At 42.7% G+C, this 15,029-nt stretch overlaps 2 protein-coding genes across 2 annotated transcripts; one reads left to right on the top strand and one right to left on the bottom strand.

Moving 5' to 3' along the window:
* Positions 1-442: 442 nt before the first annotated feature.
* On the top strand, positions 443-2,652 carry plp1b (proteolipid protein 1b; the record flags this gene model as incomplete). The annotated part of the gene is made up of 7 exons (XM_083760345.1): positions 443-482; positions 849-1,035; positions 1,148-1,304; positions 1,563-1,737; positions 2,067-2,140; positions 2,292-2,357; positions 2,578-2,652. The coding sequence occupies 7 exons, from the start codon at positions 443-445 to the stop codon at positions 2,650-2,652; spliced, it is 774 nt and encodes a 257-aa protein (XP_083616471.1).
* Positions 2,653-4,063: 1,411 nt separating this feature from the next.
* Positions 4,064-11,253, bottom strand: LOC310868103 (uncharacterized protein). Its single transcript, XM_083778367.1, has 10 exons — positions 11,176-11,253; positions 10,013-10,054; positions 9,679-9,790; positions 7,487-7,573; positions 7,041-7,100; positions 6,767-6,847; positions 5,493-6,545; positions 4,906-4,968; positions 4,493-4,595; positions 4,064-4,350 (listed from the first exon to the last, which is right to left on the bottom strand). The coding sequence occupies exons 2-10, from the start codon at positions 10,020-10,022 to the stop codon at positions 4,252-4,254; spliced, it is 1,668 nt and encodes a 555-aa protein (XP_083634493.1). The 5' UTR covers positions 10,023-10,054; positions 11,176-11,253; the 3' UTR covers positions 4,064-4,251.
* Positions 11,254-15,029: the final 3,776 nt, after the last annotated feature.

Raw genomic sequence — 15,029 nt, 5'->3', positions numbered from 1 at the left:
TGTGTGTGTGTGTGTGTGTGTGCGTGTGCGTGTGCGTGTGCGTGTGCGTGTGCGTGTGTGTGTGTGTGTGTGCGCGCCGTGGCACTGTGGTCTTTGTTTGTTTGACCTCGATGCCCTTTGTTCCTCTCTGATCGTTGCAAAGACAAAGGGTATTGTGTCCCCTGCCACAAAGAGAAGTTGTTTCGTCAGGCCCCTGAAGCACCAAGTTCCACTGCCATCCTTCACTTGCTTGGTGACGCCTGTGACCAGTGGTGAAGGAAGGGCTTGGACGAGAGACAGTAAGGGCTGGCATTGTCACGAGCAGATCGAACGGCGTTTCACATGCGGATGAAACCACAGCAGGGAGTGTCGTCTTTCCGTCGCAATACCTTGCAGTAAATCCACCGGTTGACGTTGGAACCCTTGCTCGTTTTGTTGGGAGTACGGGATCAAAAGCAAGCAAATGTTTCCGGTCAGGCAGCCTTGGCTTTGCAAAGCCTTAGGTGCTTTTCCTCTCTCCCATTTCTACCAATGCAATTATTAACAACCTGGATATTTGCTACAGTATACCTGCTTGAGCAGCTCTGCTTACTCTGGAAGAGTGGTGTGAGTCTGGTGACTGTTTTTTGTATGGACGCTTTGATGGGACTCACTCACTGCTTGAACACTTGGGCTTTCACTGCTGTCGTTAACTTTTATGTTGCTTTCATGTCTGTTGATGGAGTTGGGTGTACTATGCTGATGGATTAGCCAGACCGAGTGAGGCCATTTGCAGAAGGGTGAAAGGGCCACCGCAGTGGTTTAGATGTGCTGTGTGATTATATGTGCGGTGTGTGCCGCTGGTGTGCTGATATATTATGCCCCCTCAGGTTGTTATGATTGCTGTATCCGGTGCTTCGGGGCAGTGCCCTACCCATCCCTGGTGGCCACATTGCTGTGCTTTGCGGGCATGGCATTGTTTTGTGGCTGCGGGCACGAAGCACTCACTCAGACCGAATTCCTCGTCGAGACGTACTTCGCTCGCAACGTCCAGGACTACGTGGTCCTGTCATCATTGTGAGTGGCACGCAAATAAAACCTTTTATTTCGTTGCTATAGCAAAACATCTCTCAGCTGTGTCTCACACCGTACAGTATAGCATATCTAACTTTTCCCTTATGACTTCCAGCATCCAATACTTCCAGTACGTGATCTATGGCCTGGCATCGTTCTTCTTTCTCTATGGAATCCTGCTGCTGGCCGAGGGCTTCTACGCGACCAGCGCCGTCAAGCAGACCTTTGGTGAATTCAGGAGCACCAGTTGTGGACGCTGCTGCAGTCTGACTGTGAGAAAATGGAGAGGGGTGGAGGAGGGGGAATGAGGGAGGGGGGGGGGGGACATGAGGTCATGGTCATCAGGTCATGTCATTGTTGAGATGCTGAATGGTCGTCTGTTTTAGCTCAAACACACAATTGCTTTGATAGATTTATATATTATTCAATTTGATATATATAAAAGACAACCTGGCTCACAACATTTATTGCAATGCTCTTCTGCTGTAACATTTGTCTCCGTTAACCTTCGGTGTTGCTTCCTTCCACAGTTCATCGTAGTGACGTACATCTTGGCTGTCATCTGGCTGGCCGTGTTCGCTTTCACAGCCATCCCCGTGTACTTCTTCTTCAACATGGCTCAGACCTGCCACAACATCAACATCCTGGCTGAGGGCTCCCCTCTCGGTCAGCATGGTTGGATCTGCATGGACGCCAGGCAGTATGGTATGTTGCTTTTGCTGCAAACACCATGACTTTAATTTGAAGGATCTATGCTAAAGAATAACTGCAGTAATTCTGTAGTTGCATATAATTACAATCATCGCCCGGAGCAGGGGCGATGATTGACAGGCAAAGTGCCATCTGCTGGCTAAAATGAGGCGTTTTTCCATTGCATCTGAAGAACGGTTAGAACCAGAGAGAAAAACACCTGGCATGGCATACTGGAGTAGATATTGCTGTTAAAACCTTTTAATACACTTTTGAAGGACCATGACAAAGACGTTAAATGTTGTTAAAATGTTGTTACAAAATGATGTCATTATAACTTTAAGGTCTGCTGCCTTGGAATGCAATGCCAGGAAAGGCATGTGGATTGACCTTGGCATCCATTTGTAAAAGCAGTGAAGTAAGTAGATGTGCCAATAGGCAATGATCACTTATCCTTCATATTGTCCTTACACAGTATTATGAAGTAATTATTCATAATTGGCCACCCCAAAAGCAAAAAGAAAGGATTGATGAGTCTCAAGTGACTGTTGTGTTTGATGTCTTCACAGTTCCATCTCACATATGACTTGTACATTGCTGCATTCGCTGGTGCTGGGGTTGCTCTCTTAGCTTTGGTGAGTTAAAACAGAGTAAACAGAATATTTCCTCTCAAGTGAATGCCACTAAAGTGGTGCAGTGTGTGTGTTTTTTGTTGAAATGAATGGAGAAGTAATTACCTCAGTACCTGCTTACCTTCTTCATGTGCCCTCGCTTGCATCATTAGTGCTGACCCATGTTTCCTGCTCTTCTGTCTCCTCTACAATCTCCTTCCATCCGTTCCCATCTCCTCTGTAGGTTCTGTACGTGGCGGCAGCCACCTATAACTATGCGGTCTTGCGGTTCCTGGGCAGGAAAGGGCTACGCTGGTGAATGTAGGCCTACCTACTGCCCTGTTGAAATCAGTCCCATTTGACATGGAATGGACAGTGGACGACGTGCATATACTGTATACCACATCCTCTGTACACCAACAAACGCTGCATCATCTGCTTACTGTTTATGATTTGTCCAATAACTCTGTGATGTGACGTCATGTCATGATTGGCAAGAATAATGTTTGTTTTTTTTTGTTTTTTTTACTTTTGTCAAACAACAGTGTCACACACCAACACTGTTCGACAAAGTATACATTTATATGGCTTAAGGGGTAGTTCGATCTTTCTGATATTTTAATTTTATATCACGTTTCACAATAATAGCCAAATAATTGAAACCTCCTTTTCAATTGGCCCTACTGGGTTTCTGAAATGTCCATCCCATCCGTCAATTGGAAACGAATGGATCAGCATCCTGGCAGCAACGTTCTAACAAGCTTTCGGTGGGCATTTCTCAGTAACCATAGTGCAGATTGAATGTATTTTTTGAGCTATTACACAAGACCTTGGGAGGTGCACGAATAAAGCATAACATAATGCTAACACCAAAATGGGTTAAGGTAGAGGAATGTACATAAGATAACTCATATACTGTAGCAACCACCGTGGATAACATGCTCTGCTCACAAAATTCTACTCTCCTACTTTCGTTACAAGGGGTTGATTCCCTAAAAAGTTTGTGATTCATTTCCCCTTTGGGGCAGCAAATGTCACATTTCATGGTGCTTTGTTGGTGCTGATGTATCTGCCAAGAGCAGGATAAATGACAGTTCCCTGAGCTAATCATCCTCACTGCATATAGAATCCCTTCAGTGATTACTGATCTGGTATCTGGTCTGTATCTATTTTGAATATACTGTAATTTGCTCCCATTGTGTTTCCTATGATCATCATATGATACATAATATAATTATGTATTCACATTTCATTTTCACTAATACAAATAAAGATCAATGCGTCAAAGTTCTCTGCTCAGAATGATGTTTAGGCTATAGCCTATCTTGTAATTATTTCCATCTCAATTGAGACCTTTTCGTTTTGTTTGGCATTCACACAGAATAACATTTTTTTTAAATTTTCTTTAATACCACTGTGTGGGAGGAGAGAGATCGTGTGTCAATTTTGTGGGGTATGCTTTACCTGTTGTTGCATAAAAGAAGCCATATCTTGTCCATTGGCTTCATGGTGCTCTTAACCATTTTTTTTTATTTATTCGCAAGTGCCTTCGCCTTGCGCCTTTATTCGCAAGTCCAACCATTGACTGAGCTGGGCTGTGTGTATGCTCTTGAAATGATGACTTTGATTAAAGCTTTTGAATCTACATTGTACGTTTATTTCATTCTCATGCAAAATCCTGTAATGAAAATACATATAGTAATAGTAGAGTATTTCCATTCAACATTTCAAATTAGAATATGTTTTTTTGAAGGATCTGGCAATACAGTAGACTTAAAGATATCATAACATACCATAAGTCTTTGCAGTCATGCAAGATGCAACTGGGAATTACAGTAAAGCAGAAAACAAAGGGTCTGTATAAAAGGAAAAAAAAAGAGTATTCATGATGGTCCTTCTCTTGGGTGTTAATTAAGGCCTAGATGGTTTTTGCGAAGCAGCTTCCACAGTGGACGACTTGCGCATGCAGGAACATTGGTGTCATCATGTCTCCCAGGGCCCTACTACACACACCACACTGCAACAGTAATGATTACAGTCAATATTAGCTTCGATGCTGCTGCACCGGAAAGATAACATCAACCACAATGAATGGCACAACCACCGACACATACTGTATCCCAACAGGTACACACAGACAACGACAGAGCATACGGTACCTTCAAGCATTCGGGGTGGCTGTATGTCGGAGGGTAACTAATTGTGATCTTGATATTTCCATCCACTTCCTTTTTACAGTACGTACAAATGGGCACACCGTCCCTTTAGTGGACAAGAGTTTTTTTTAAGTGTTATGATGCGTAACAGAATATGCAGAAGTAGAAGACACTTTGTGTTTTGACAGCCAAGGTTACAAAGTTACACAACTGTGTGTACTTTACTGTGTTAAAAATCAGACTTTCAAGCCATCTTGAGCCCTATACGTACGGTACCCTCCCCCCCCCCCCCCCCCCCTCTCATTTATACCATAGCTTTTCTCTCTCTCTGCTGTCCTAAATCTAAATAATGAATAACACTCCCATCTATAAATAAATTAAATCAAAACAAAATACAGACATTATTCTCAACCCACCTCATCTCAGGTTCTGCCAGAACACTCGGCACATCCACCGGAGGCTTTTCACAGGTCTCAACGCTGAAGAAATAATTGGCAAAAGAAAAGATATAATTTGTTTTAATGAAGACAAATTCATATGGCAGAGGACGTGTAGGCTACACCAGAGGTTCCCAACCACTGGTACTTAGTGGTACTTGACACAGAGGAGTCGCCCAAAAAAAGGAGAAAAAAAAGACAAAAGTGGAATGAATTTCTTATATTACTACAGGTAGTTCTTCTGACCAAGCAATTGGTTAAAATAGGATATCCAGCCGTGCTGAAACGGGCATGACAGCACACCTGGCCATTAATAGAAGATTTGAGAACGGATTAATCACATAGAAATATCATCAGTTGTGCTGATTAGTGATTAGACTGGGTTTGGTCAGAGCAGCAGCATTATTGGCTTAGGAATGGCACAAAAAGGGCAAAAATGTATTGCTATTTATGCTATTTATTATGGTGCTACATGGAGAGCCAAATATTTTGTGTTACTTCAGTATAAAAAGGCTGGGAACAAATGGGCTACACAATAAATTATCTTTATGATGAATAACACTCACATTAATTCTGTGTTGGTGTCAGCAGGTTGTTGATTCGGAGTTAACTCCACTGTGCTTGAATCGTCTGCTTGGTCCACATGTTCACCATGTTCATCCACAGCAGATGGTGATGCCACCTGCAGCGCATCAGCCAGTTCAAGGGTACTTTCCTCCAACTGACTCTGTGCAGCTTGAGTGACTGACTCACTTACTTCAGCAGGAATCTCATCACTGGGGCAATCAGTATGATCAATAGCAGCCGCGGGCGATGGTTCACAACATTGCTCCACGGCTACATCCGCACACTGGACCTCTTCATGAGCAACTACTGCAGTGGCAGCTTCCGGCTCACCCTCGGGGACAGAGACGGGGTCTGATTGAGCAGTTGGCTCGGCTTCGGCAACAGCGTCAACAACACACGTGGCGGCCGTTTCTTCGGGAAGCTCACTGGGAGAAGGGATGACGTCTGGTTCTGCAACCACAGCTGGGTCTTGGACCACAGGTTCTGCTCCTCCCGGTGCAGCATCATTGGTTCCAACGGTGCTCTCAACAGCCTGCTCTACAGCAGGCTGTGTAACAGGTTCCTCGGCAGCCCCCACTGCATTATCCTCAATAAGCTCCTCTGCTGGCAGGAGAGTTGATTCCATTCCAACCTCCTCCAGGTTGGATTTGCTAGCTGGCTGTTGGTCAGCAGCAGGTTTCACTTTCTCTGGTTCAGGTTCAGGGTTCTCTGCAGGGTTTTCTGCTTTTGGTTCATCTGTGAGCTCTACACTGATTTGGGAATTGTCTTGGGTCTGCTCTGTTTCTTGACTCGGCTCTGTTTCTTGACTCAGCTCTGCTACGGCTTCAGCTGATGATTCTTCAACTGGATCGACATGGAGATCTGCAGAGACTTCAGTAGTTGTCTCACTGAGTTCTGTGTCGGATTGGTCAACTGGTGCATCTTCCTTATGTTCAGCAGTTCCATTGGCAAGAGCTTGCCCAGTTGGCTCCACCACATTGTCTTCCAATGCATTTCCAATTGCTAGATTAACTGGTTGCATTGTGCCATTTTGTCCTGTGGGTGTTGCAGGGCTGAGACACAGACAAGATTATTCATTCCCAAATATGCTTTCAGGAGGACAATATAACAGTTTTCACAAAAAAGAAATAGCTGTGCAATTTGGCCTTTCTGCTGTGTGAAAATGTTGGCGTAGTAAGATTTAAAGATGAGGCAAGGAGTTTTCAAATGAAGAGCCATAAGAAAACAGCAGCAGTGTGTTCAGTTGCCTCAATAATATGTCAGACACACTAACCTTTCTGTTGGATCCTCGATAGCTTCAGTCGGTTGGACGTCTGTCTTAGGGCTAATGTCGTTAGGTTGGCTTTCTGAGTCACTAAAACAGAAAACAACAAGGGATTTCAGCATTGAGCATTCATAGCCTACCAAACTGGGTCTGAAATCTAAACGTACAGTAGGCTACTGTGAACAAGCATCATACTGGCTATCATGGAAAAACAATTATGCTCAAGAGTAGAATATTGTTTACACCTGGGACAATTTACACATCAGAACACTGAAATGCAAACCTTTTAGACACCAATTCTGGGAAGTTGTCCTTTGTTGGGCTCAGTGGGGAGGACACTGATCTGGAGGGTGAGAGACCTTGATAAGCAACTTCCATATCCAAAATAAACGGCAAGTTCTGACAGCTGAACTAACAGTGTACAATGGTGATTCAACATAGAAAGGCAATACATTTAACACCAGATGTCCACCATGGTTTTCTAGACAATGTATTTGTAGGTACTTGTTTATACCGTATTTACTTTTTCCAGGGGAGGGAATGTTTCACAACCCCCTTTGTTGTACAACCATGGGATAAGTACAGACAAATATTTAACAGATTGTTTTATGGTTAACAGTTGAATTAAAACACTTTAACATTTAGTAAATTTGCTTTTGTAAGAGACCACGTTCTACGTTTTAGCATTTAAGATGAATATTATGAAGTATGAACATGGCATGCACTCACCCAAACTTCATGGCTGTTGAGAGGACATATGAACTCTGTCTAACCAGCGGAGGTCTGGTCTGAGTGGTCTCCACAGCATCCTCATTTCTATAAAAGAGATAAATTCATAGTGAATGTACTGCATGATTATTTGATTAAATTACATTAAAATACACTGCTTCAAAGTAGGGTAGTGATATTCCTTTGTTAGAATAAGTGTTAAATAACTATATATTCTGATAGTAATCATTGCTATAGTGTTTGTTCAGTAGCAGGTCTCTCCAGCTCTCTCTCAAACAAAGAAAAATCACACCCGTGTGAACTGAGGGGTGCAACTCCCCCCCCCCTCCCCCCTCACCTCTCTCTCTCTCTCTCATTAGCAGGCTACAGTGCAGCACTATCCCTCTGGCACAACAGAAATCTTTTATTACCCGTGTATTATATTTTGTACTATAACAAAAAACATTGCATGGATGCACCTGGGACGTATCCTCGGTGATGTATCCCAAGGTCATCGGGGTTTCGGGTCTCTCGAACATCATACCCCTCACTCAGGTGACCCAGCCGGGGTTGATCAAGTCCCGACTTATGTCCCAGTAGCTACCCTCATTCAGTCCCATTAGGGAAAAAACCAGGGCCACACAATCCGTTGCTCCAGAACTACTCTGCCAGGACTGGGAGAACCAGATTCTGGCGAGAGGAAGGACTATAGGCTCTGTGGGTTGACTCCTGTCCGGGCCCCTCCTACGTCTACGCCAGGTCCACTCCTGCTCTCACAGGCCCAGGACCTGTGTGTTGCACCAGACTCCCAGCACCACGCACTTCATTCAGGAGTGGTGGATTATGATGGCCCTCCTAAAGGCTTCCTCCTCACAGAGGACACAGGCTGGGGCGCTAATCCATACTGCTCACCCGGGTGCTGTCTACATTCCGGCTGTCACCCGTCTCTCCGGTGGTCACTGACTGTATATGCTGGACTTTACTTGCACAGTTGTACAGTCTGGTGGAGTCGGCTCCACTGCATCAATATTTCACTGCTCATACTGTATGAGAATGTGTATGAGTCATACATAGTACATACTGTATGAGTATCGTGACAAATTCTCTTGTGAATCTGTGTATGTAATATGTCATTCTGTCTGCAATTTCTTCCAACAGGGAGTGCTCAAAGCACTACCCAGATGAAAGATATATATAGAGTCTTACTCAACTATGCACACCTCTAGGCCAGTGCAGGTTCCCACACTTTTTCATGTCAAGGACCCCCAAATTGACACGAATTAGCTATGGGGATATGCCAGGGACCCACATAAGAGAATAATATTTTACGGCTCTAGCAGTGATTCTCAACCATTTTAATTTCAAGGACCCCCAGTTTGACATGAATTAGACTACGGACCCCCATTTAATGGCATTTAATGGCATTGAACGGGTCAATTTAGTTCCATTTGTACACTCTGCGTTACAAACCCATAAGGGTCCATTTGGTTCCTAACTATCATTTAGCTGGGGACCTCCTGGAACTCCCTCAAGGACCTGTAGAATATCTCATATCACCACTCACATGTATACACATCAACAGCACTCCAACTTACATAAGCTCACGCACACTCATGCACCCTCAATCATACTGTATATGGACATGTTTAAGTCACACACACACACACACACACACACACACACACACACACACACACACACACACACACACACACACACACAACAGTATAGCCATACATCACATCTACACACAGACCTATATAGTGTCACATGCACATGCACGTGCACAATTGCACCTACATACACAGCTATATGCATGGTCCCGTATAGAAGATAAGACACAGACAGACCAAGAGAATGGAGGGCCCCATTTTGTAATAAACATGCATTCCTAAAACGTTGCAAAAATGTCTGAGTCTCTCCGTCATCCTTCACCCATGAGGTTCCCATTATCCCTGGACACAACAGACCCCTGTGGACCCCCTGGAGCTCCCTCAAGGACCCCTGGGGGCCCAGGTGGTTGCCATTACACTTAACTGTAGTATAGGAAGAGCAACACAGACATTTACACTCAAAGGACCGCACTGTAAGGTCTTGACTCTTGAGTTAAAAGAAATACAAAACATAATCCTTTCGACAGATATGAACAAATATACATTATTCATGCATTTTGTTAAGAAAAACCTCAATGAATTAAATGTGGGGCACAGTACTGTGTCTGCTCCCGTTCCACGCGTACTGCTGCTGAGCCTCTGTGGATCCAACTGCCATCTCCCTTCAGATTAGTGCGTATCCTGGTGCTCTGAAACACCTGGGCTTTGTCAGCTTTGTCAGGCAGAAAGCACATTTTATAATGAACAACTATGTAGTAATAATAGTAATAATACTAAACTAATACTAGTTATATTAGTATTAATAATAATAATAGTTTAACACTGTATCTCTCACTCTCCTCCTAGCGTGTGCACACACACACACACACACACACACACACACACACACACACACACACACACAGTTGCAGCATAGTATTCAAACTGAATATACCTTTTGACATAATAATATAGATTTTCTCCTCAACTTGTCAATCTGAAAGAAGAGAACGAAAGATCAACTCAAAAATGGGAATAAATACACACACGCACGCGCACACGCAGAGCGCACGCACACGCACAGTCGCACGCACACATTCTGTGTGAACCATGGGTATTATTGATAGTCCTACTGTACAGTATGTTAATCATTATCATTTTAAGAAACCGTGTCTTGCATGAATGCGAAAACAAAAGGACTTGGCATACTTGGCAGTCGAGTGTTACTGAGTTATTACACACAGATCATCATGCATCATTAACCTCGCATCTTATTTATGAGCCAGAAGCGAAACTGGCACTGCAGCATTCTGCAGCACAACGACAGGAATGACAAGTATTGCTAATCCCGGAGAAAGTTCTGAGAACGAGAATGCCAATCTGAGATAGAAAGATAAGCCACATGTGCACAAAGGGTTCAAAATGCTATACGTCTATAGTTTAGTTTAATTTGGTCTATATATACAGCAGTATATTTCATATTTATTTTCCCTGCACGGTGTCGTCTTGTGTGTGTTGGTTGTTGTGGTCTTTATGTGGAAAGAAGAATTGAACGCACACATGTCAACGTCAAAACTAATTCCTGTGTGTTGAATACACAATGGCAAATGAAGGTATCTGAATCTGAATCTGAATGCGTGGGTTGCTCGCTGTGCTTTGGGTGCACAAAGTCACAGTTTTGTAAAAACAGCGCCGATATCAATGCTTGAATTCAGCTATCATGTTATTTAGAGATAGATAAACCCTTACTGAGTGCCACAGTGAAATTCAGGTGGCATAGCAGCAGTATAGTAGGGTGAAGAATAGGACAGGTATACAAGAGAAAAAATTCAAGAACCAAAGAACAGACAATGTCAGGTCATTCAATATACAATACAATAACACGGTTCTGAATAAACATAAGTAACTGAGAAGTATAGATCCTCAACCCCCCCTTCTCATCTTTCCACTGTTTTATTGATTTTATTCCTTAGTCTTAGCCCCCCCCCCCCCCCCCCCCCCTAACCAATAAAGACTTTTTTCCTATGTTGTTTTCTTATGCCTTCCATGTTAAGCGTCTTTCGGTACTTAGAAAAGCATTACATTCTTATTATTCTCATTAGCATGAGCAGCCCTCACCTGTGAATGTCAGTGGTGTCAGGTGTTGTCTATTTAGGTGCTCGTCCTTTAGTTCTCTGACTCACACACCTGCAGCCCACGCTCTGCAGACCGTCTTATAACAGGTGGAAGCTCTGCAAATTCCATACCATCCAAGATTCCATCCTATCGTTCTAGGGTGCCACTCCTCGATGCTGGTATGTAAGGTAGGCGTGTGTGTGTGTGTGTGTGTGTGTGTGTGTGTGTGTGTGTGTGTGTGTGTGTGGTTGGGGGCTGTTGTGGATGGTTCACCATGGGCACATTAAGTTGGGTAGTGTGCAGTACACTGCATATAGTTTCTTCTGACACGTCCAGTAGATGTCATCTATAATATTATGGAGACACAATGATTAATTAACAATGCAATACTCCCATCCCAGATAAATTGTTCTGTGAAAGACATTATGAGAGAGTTTTTTGTTATGCATAAAATAAGTAGATTTAATATTTGTCCAAATTCAAATTTAAAATCACGAGAAAATATATTGTGAATGTACAAAGAATGTCTCAAATGTTTGTCGGGAAACAAATCTTGCATTAAAATCTTTGACCATATGCATTCCCTCAAGAACATTCCGTACAGTATGTACATGATGTTTGAAACAACAACCTGCCCTCAGGCAGTAGATCTTTGTTTCCTCAGGAATCAAGAGAGACCAGAATTTAACTGAAGCTAAAACCCATTTTACTGCCAGGCCAGCATTCTGCTTTAAAAACCACTGAGTTAGATTAAGCAACATAGACACATGATCACTCTCACCGCAAGACAAGTTCATGTACAACAGTACGAGTGCTTAAAGTAAACAGCCAGATAATTATTGTGGTAAAGCAGGGTTATACTCAACCTAAGATGGCTCAGGAGCATTTCTGGGGGTCCCCAGCCAAAACAACGTTGAGAACCCCTGCCCTAGAAAGGCGCCCGCGCACCACAAGGGGTGCACGCACTTACAGTTTGGGAACCACGGTGCTATAGCTTACTTCCCTCAGGAACTGAAAGCAGAACACATGGCAAAACTATAGTAAATCACATTGCCAGTTTGTGTTTTATGTCTGGAGACAATATTATGACATATTATGACATGACATCCGCTTGCCATCCATTAACTGTTATGATATAGACCTAATTTAAACCCTACTCATTCACACAGTGTTTGAATCTGTGGAATGTAGTAGGACCTGCATGCCCCATAAGTATAGCCTATCTTTATGCTTCCATCAAACAATGACAACCTCTAGGTTGATTGAGTGAGTGAGTGATGTGCATTGAGTGAGACGATTGTACAATGAATGTGTAGCTTTGGCAGATCACATTCTGAACTAGTTGGGAGTGTTGTTGCAACTTCTTGCATGACAGTAGGTAAGATAATGATGTGAACAATATCATTAATATCCAGTTGCTTTTAAACACTTTGAGCATCTTTACTGGTAACATAACAGGAACATTTCTCAAAGAGAAAACCAGGGAACTCTCGTTTTAAGGCACTTTTAATTTATTCTTGTGTCAGTTGACATGGTAAGCCGCAGAGCAGCAGTACAACAAACTGGGTTTCGGCGTTCAAGCCTTCATCAGTGTTGTGCTGGAGACACGGGAAGTGCCACATTTTATGGTCTCCCTAGGAGAGACAGTACCTGCTCTGACCCATGCAGACAATGAGTTCTCAGCCAACTTGTACCAAAAGTGCAAACCTAACAATTCACACAACAACTTTATACATTATAATAGACGTAAGAGTCCTTAATACCTATATACACATCTAAATTATGTTGACATATCAGTCCTTTTATCCCATATGAAAGTACCAGAAATGATATGTCAACATAATTTAGATTGGTATTTAAGGACTTAATTACGTCTATTAGAATGTATAAAGTTGTTGTGTGAATTGTTAGGTTTGCACTTTTGGTACAAGTTGGCTGAGAACTCATTGTCTGCATGGGTCAGAGGTACTGTCTCTCCTAGGGAGACCATAAAATGTGGCACTTCCCGTGTCTCCAGCACATAGACAACACTGATGAAGGCTTGAACGCCGAAACGCAGTTCGTTGTACTGCTGCTCTGCGGCATACCATGTCAACTGACACAAGAATAAATTCAAAGTGCCTTAAAACGAGAGTTCCGTGAGTGCTGGTTTTCTCTTTGAGAAATGTTCCAACTATATAATTAATACTATAACCATTATATAATCTCACATGTATTTCAATGTATTATTTGCTACATTTTCCCCTAAGTTCTAAGAAATATTAGAATGGGCCAATCTTCCAATTTGTCAGTAAGGTCATGGCGACATTGGACTTATACAAGTGCACTTCTGCACTGCATCCAATCAATGTACTGCTTTGTCTCGTGATAGGTTCCTGCTACCCTAATGAAACCGGCAAATCAAGAATGAGGGGTTCACTTGTCACTCCCATAGCTAAGCAGCGAAACGCACATGGATCATGCTGTCACTGCATCATGCTACTTGAAAGAGAGTGCAATTACACAATTTAACCTGACTGCTCCTGTGACTTGATCGAGTTAAAAAAAAGAAAAAGGAAAAAAGGAAACATTGGCTTCTTATTCACTCTATGCATTTGCCAATGGTCAATGCATGCAGTTGTGCAATTTGAGATTGCTTGGTCAACCCACTGAGGAGAGAAATGGATTAAAGGATAGAATGACAGATTTGATGGTAGGACAGTATGTTTTATAGTAGGACTAGGATAGTAGCATAGTCGGAAATATGTTAGGATCGCTTGAACATTAGTTCAGTCTGTCATTTAGTACGTCAATAGGGTTGCTTACCTTTTCACTCAGTGTCCTGAACTAATCATTTAAAAAATATATAATACAGGAATCTCCTTGGACTGCAAAAACGGTTGAATATGTATTGACGCTACAGTTGTACACAAATAAGAAAGCCACTAATAAGTCAAGAACACAGGTGGGTGTTCGTTTCTCAGCCTCCTAAATTCATATATGGCTTTTAACAAACACATCAGAACTTCTGCTGCAGTGCAAACAATGCATAATGTAGAAGGATATGCAATGACGTAACAAATGCAAACAGGAGATTATTTACATTGGGTGCGTGTGACAGCCATGTCCTCAGGACAGTGTATTATTTTTGACAGAGAAGGATAATAGTCAGATAAGAGTAAAGACCCACATCTACTGTTGTGGCAAGTATAAGCTACTTACTGTAGAATGCTTGTGTTCATGTGAGACATGAAACTCACTGGCCCTGGAACGCCTCGGGATCCCCCAGGAGGAAGTTACCAATGTTGCTCTGGAGAGGGAAGTATGGAGCTCTCTGGTGGAGCTGTTGCCCCCGCGACCCGACTAGGGAATAAGCGGTTGAAGATGGATGGAAGGATGGATGGATGGAGACAGACTGACAAAGCAAAGAAAATGTAGTTTTTTATAAGAGCAACAACTTCTCTCTCTCTCTCTACTACTACTACTAGGCATACAGGATGGAATGGCATCACCCTTGCATTGAAAAACAGCCTATTTATGGTCATGTCAAATAAAAGTACAATCTGAGAACCCATCGTCAAAAAATAAAGGAAAAACAGTGCCATCTCAGTCAACAGTGTCTCGAGAGACTAAATAAAATGTGACAGTAAATGTCTCCTTTGCTCAAAGGTAGCACCCACTATAAATATATCCATTGTGTTTCTTAACGTTAAAGAGAGAGTCTCAAAGAGATTGTAAAGACTGTTGTTTATTCCCTCTATTTATGCTCTGTCGAATGATGGTCATGCACTTACAGTATAATAGCATATCTATAAACTCATAATAGCTATTTTCGGCTTCACAATCTTATACGTGTATAGCAGCATGAGCTGTGATTG

Source organism: Protomyctophum parallelum (genome assembly GCF_964188405.1).
Source record: "Protomyctophum parallelum genome assembly, chromosome: 1".
NCBI classification, from domain to species: domain Eukaryota; kingdom Metazoa; phylum Chordata; class Actinopteri; order Myctophiformes; family Myctophidae; genus Protomyctophum; species Protomyctophum parallelum.
Note: the sequence above shows the minus strand (reverse complement) of the source record. Positions and strands in the feature narration are given on the sequence as shown.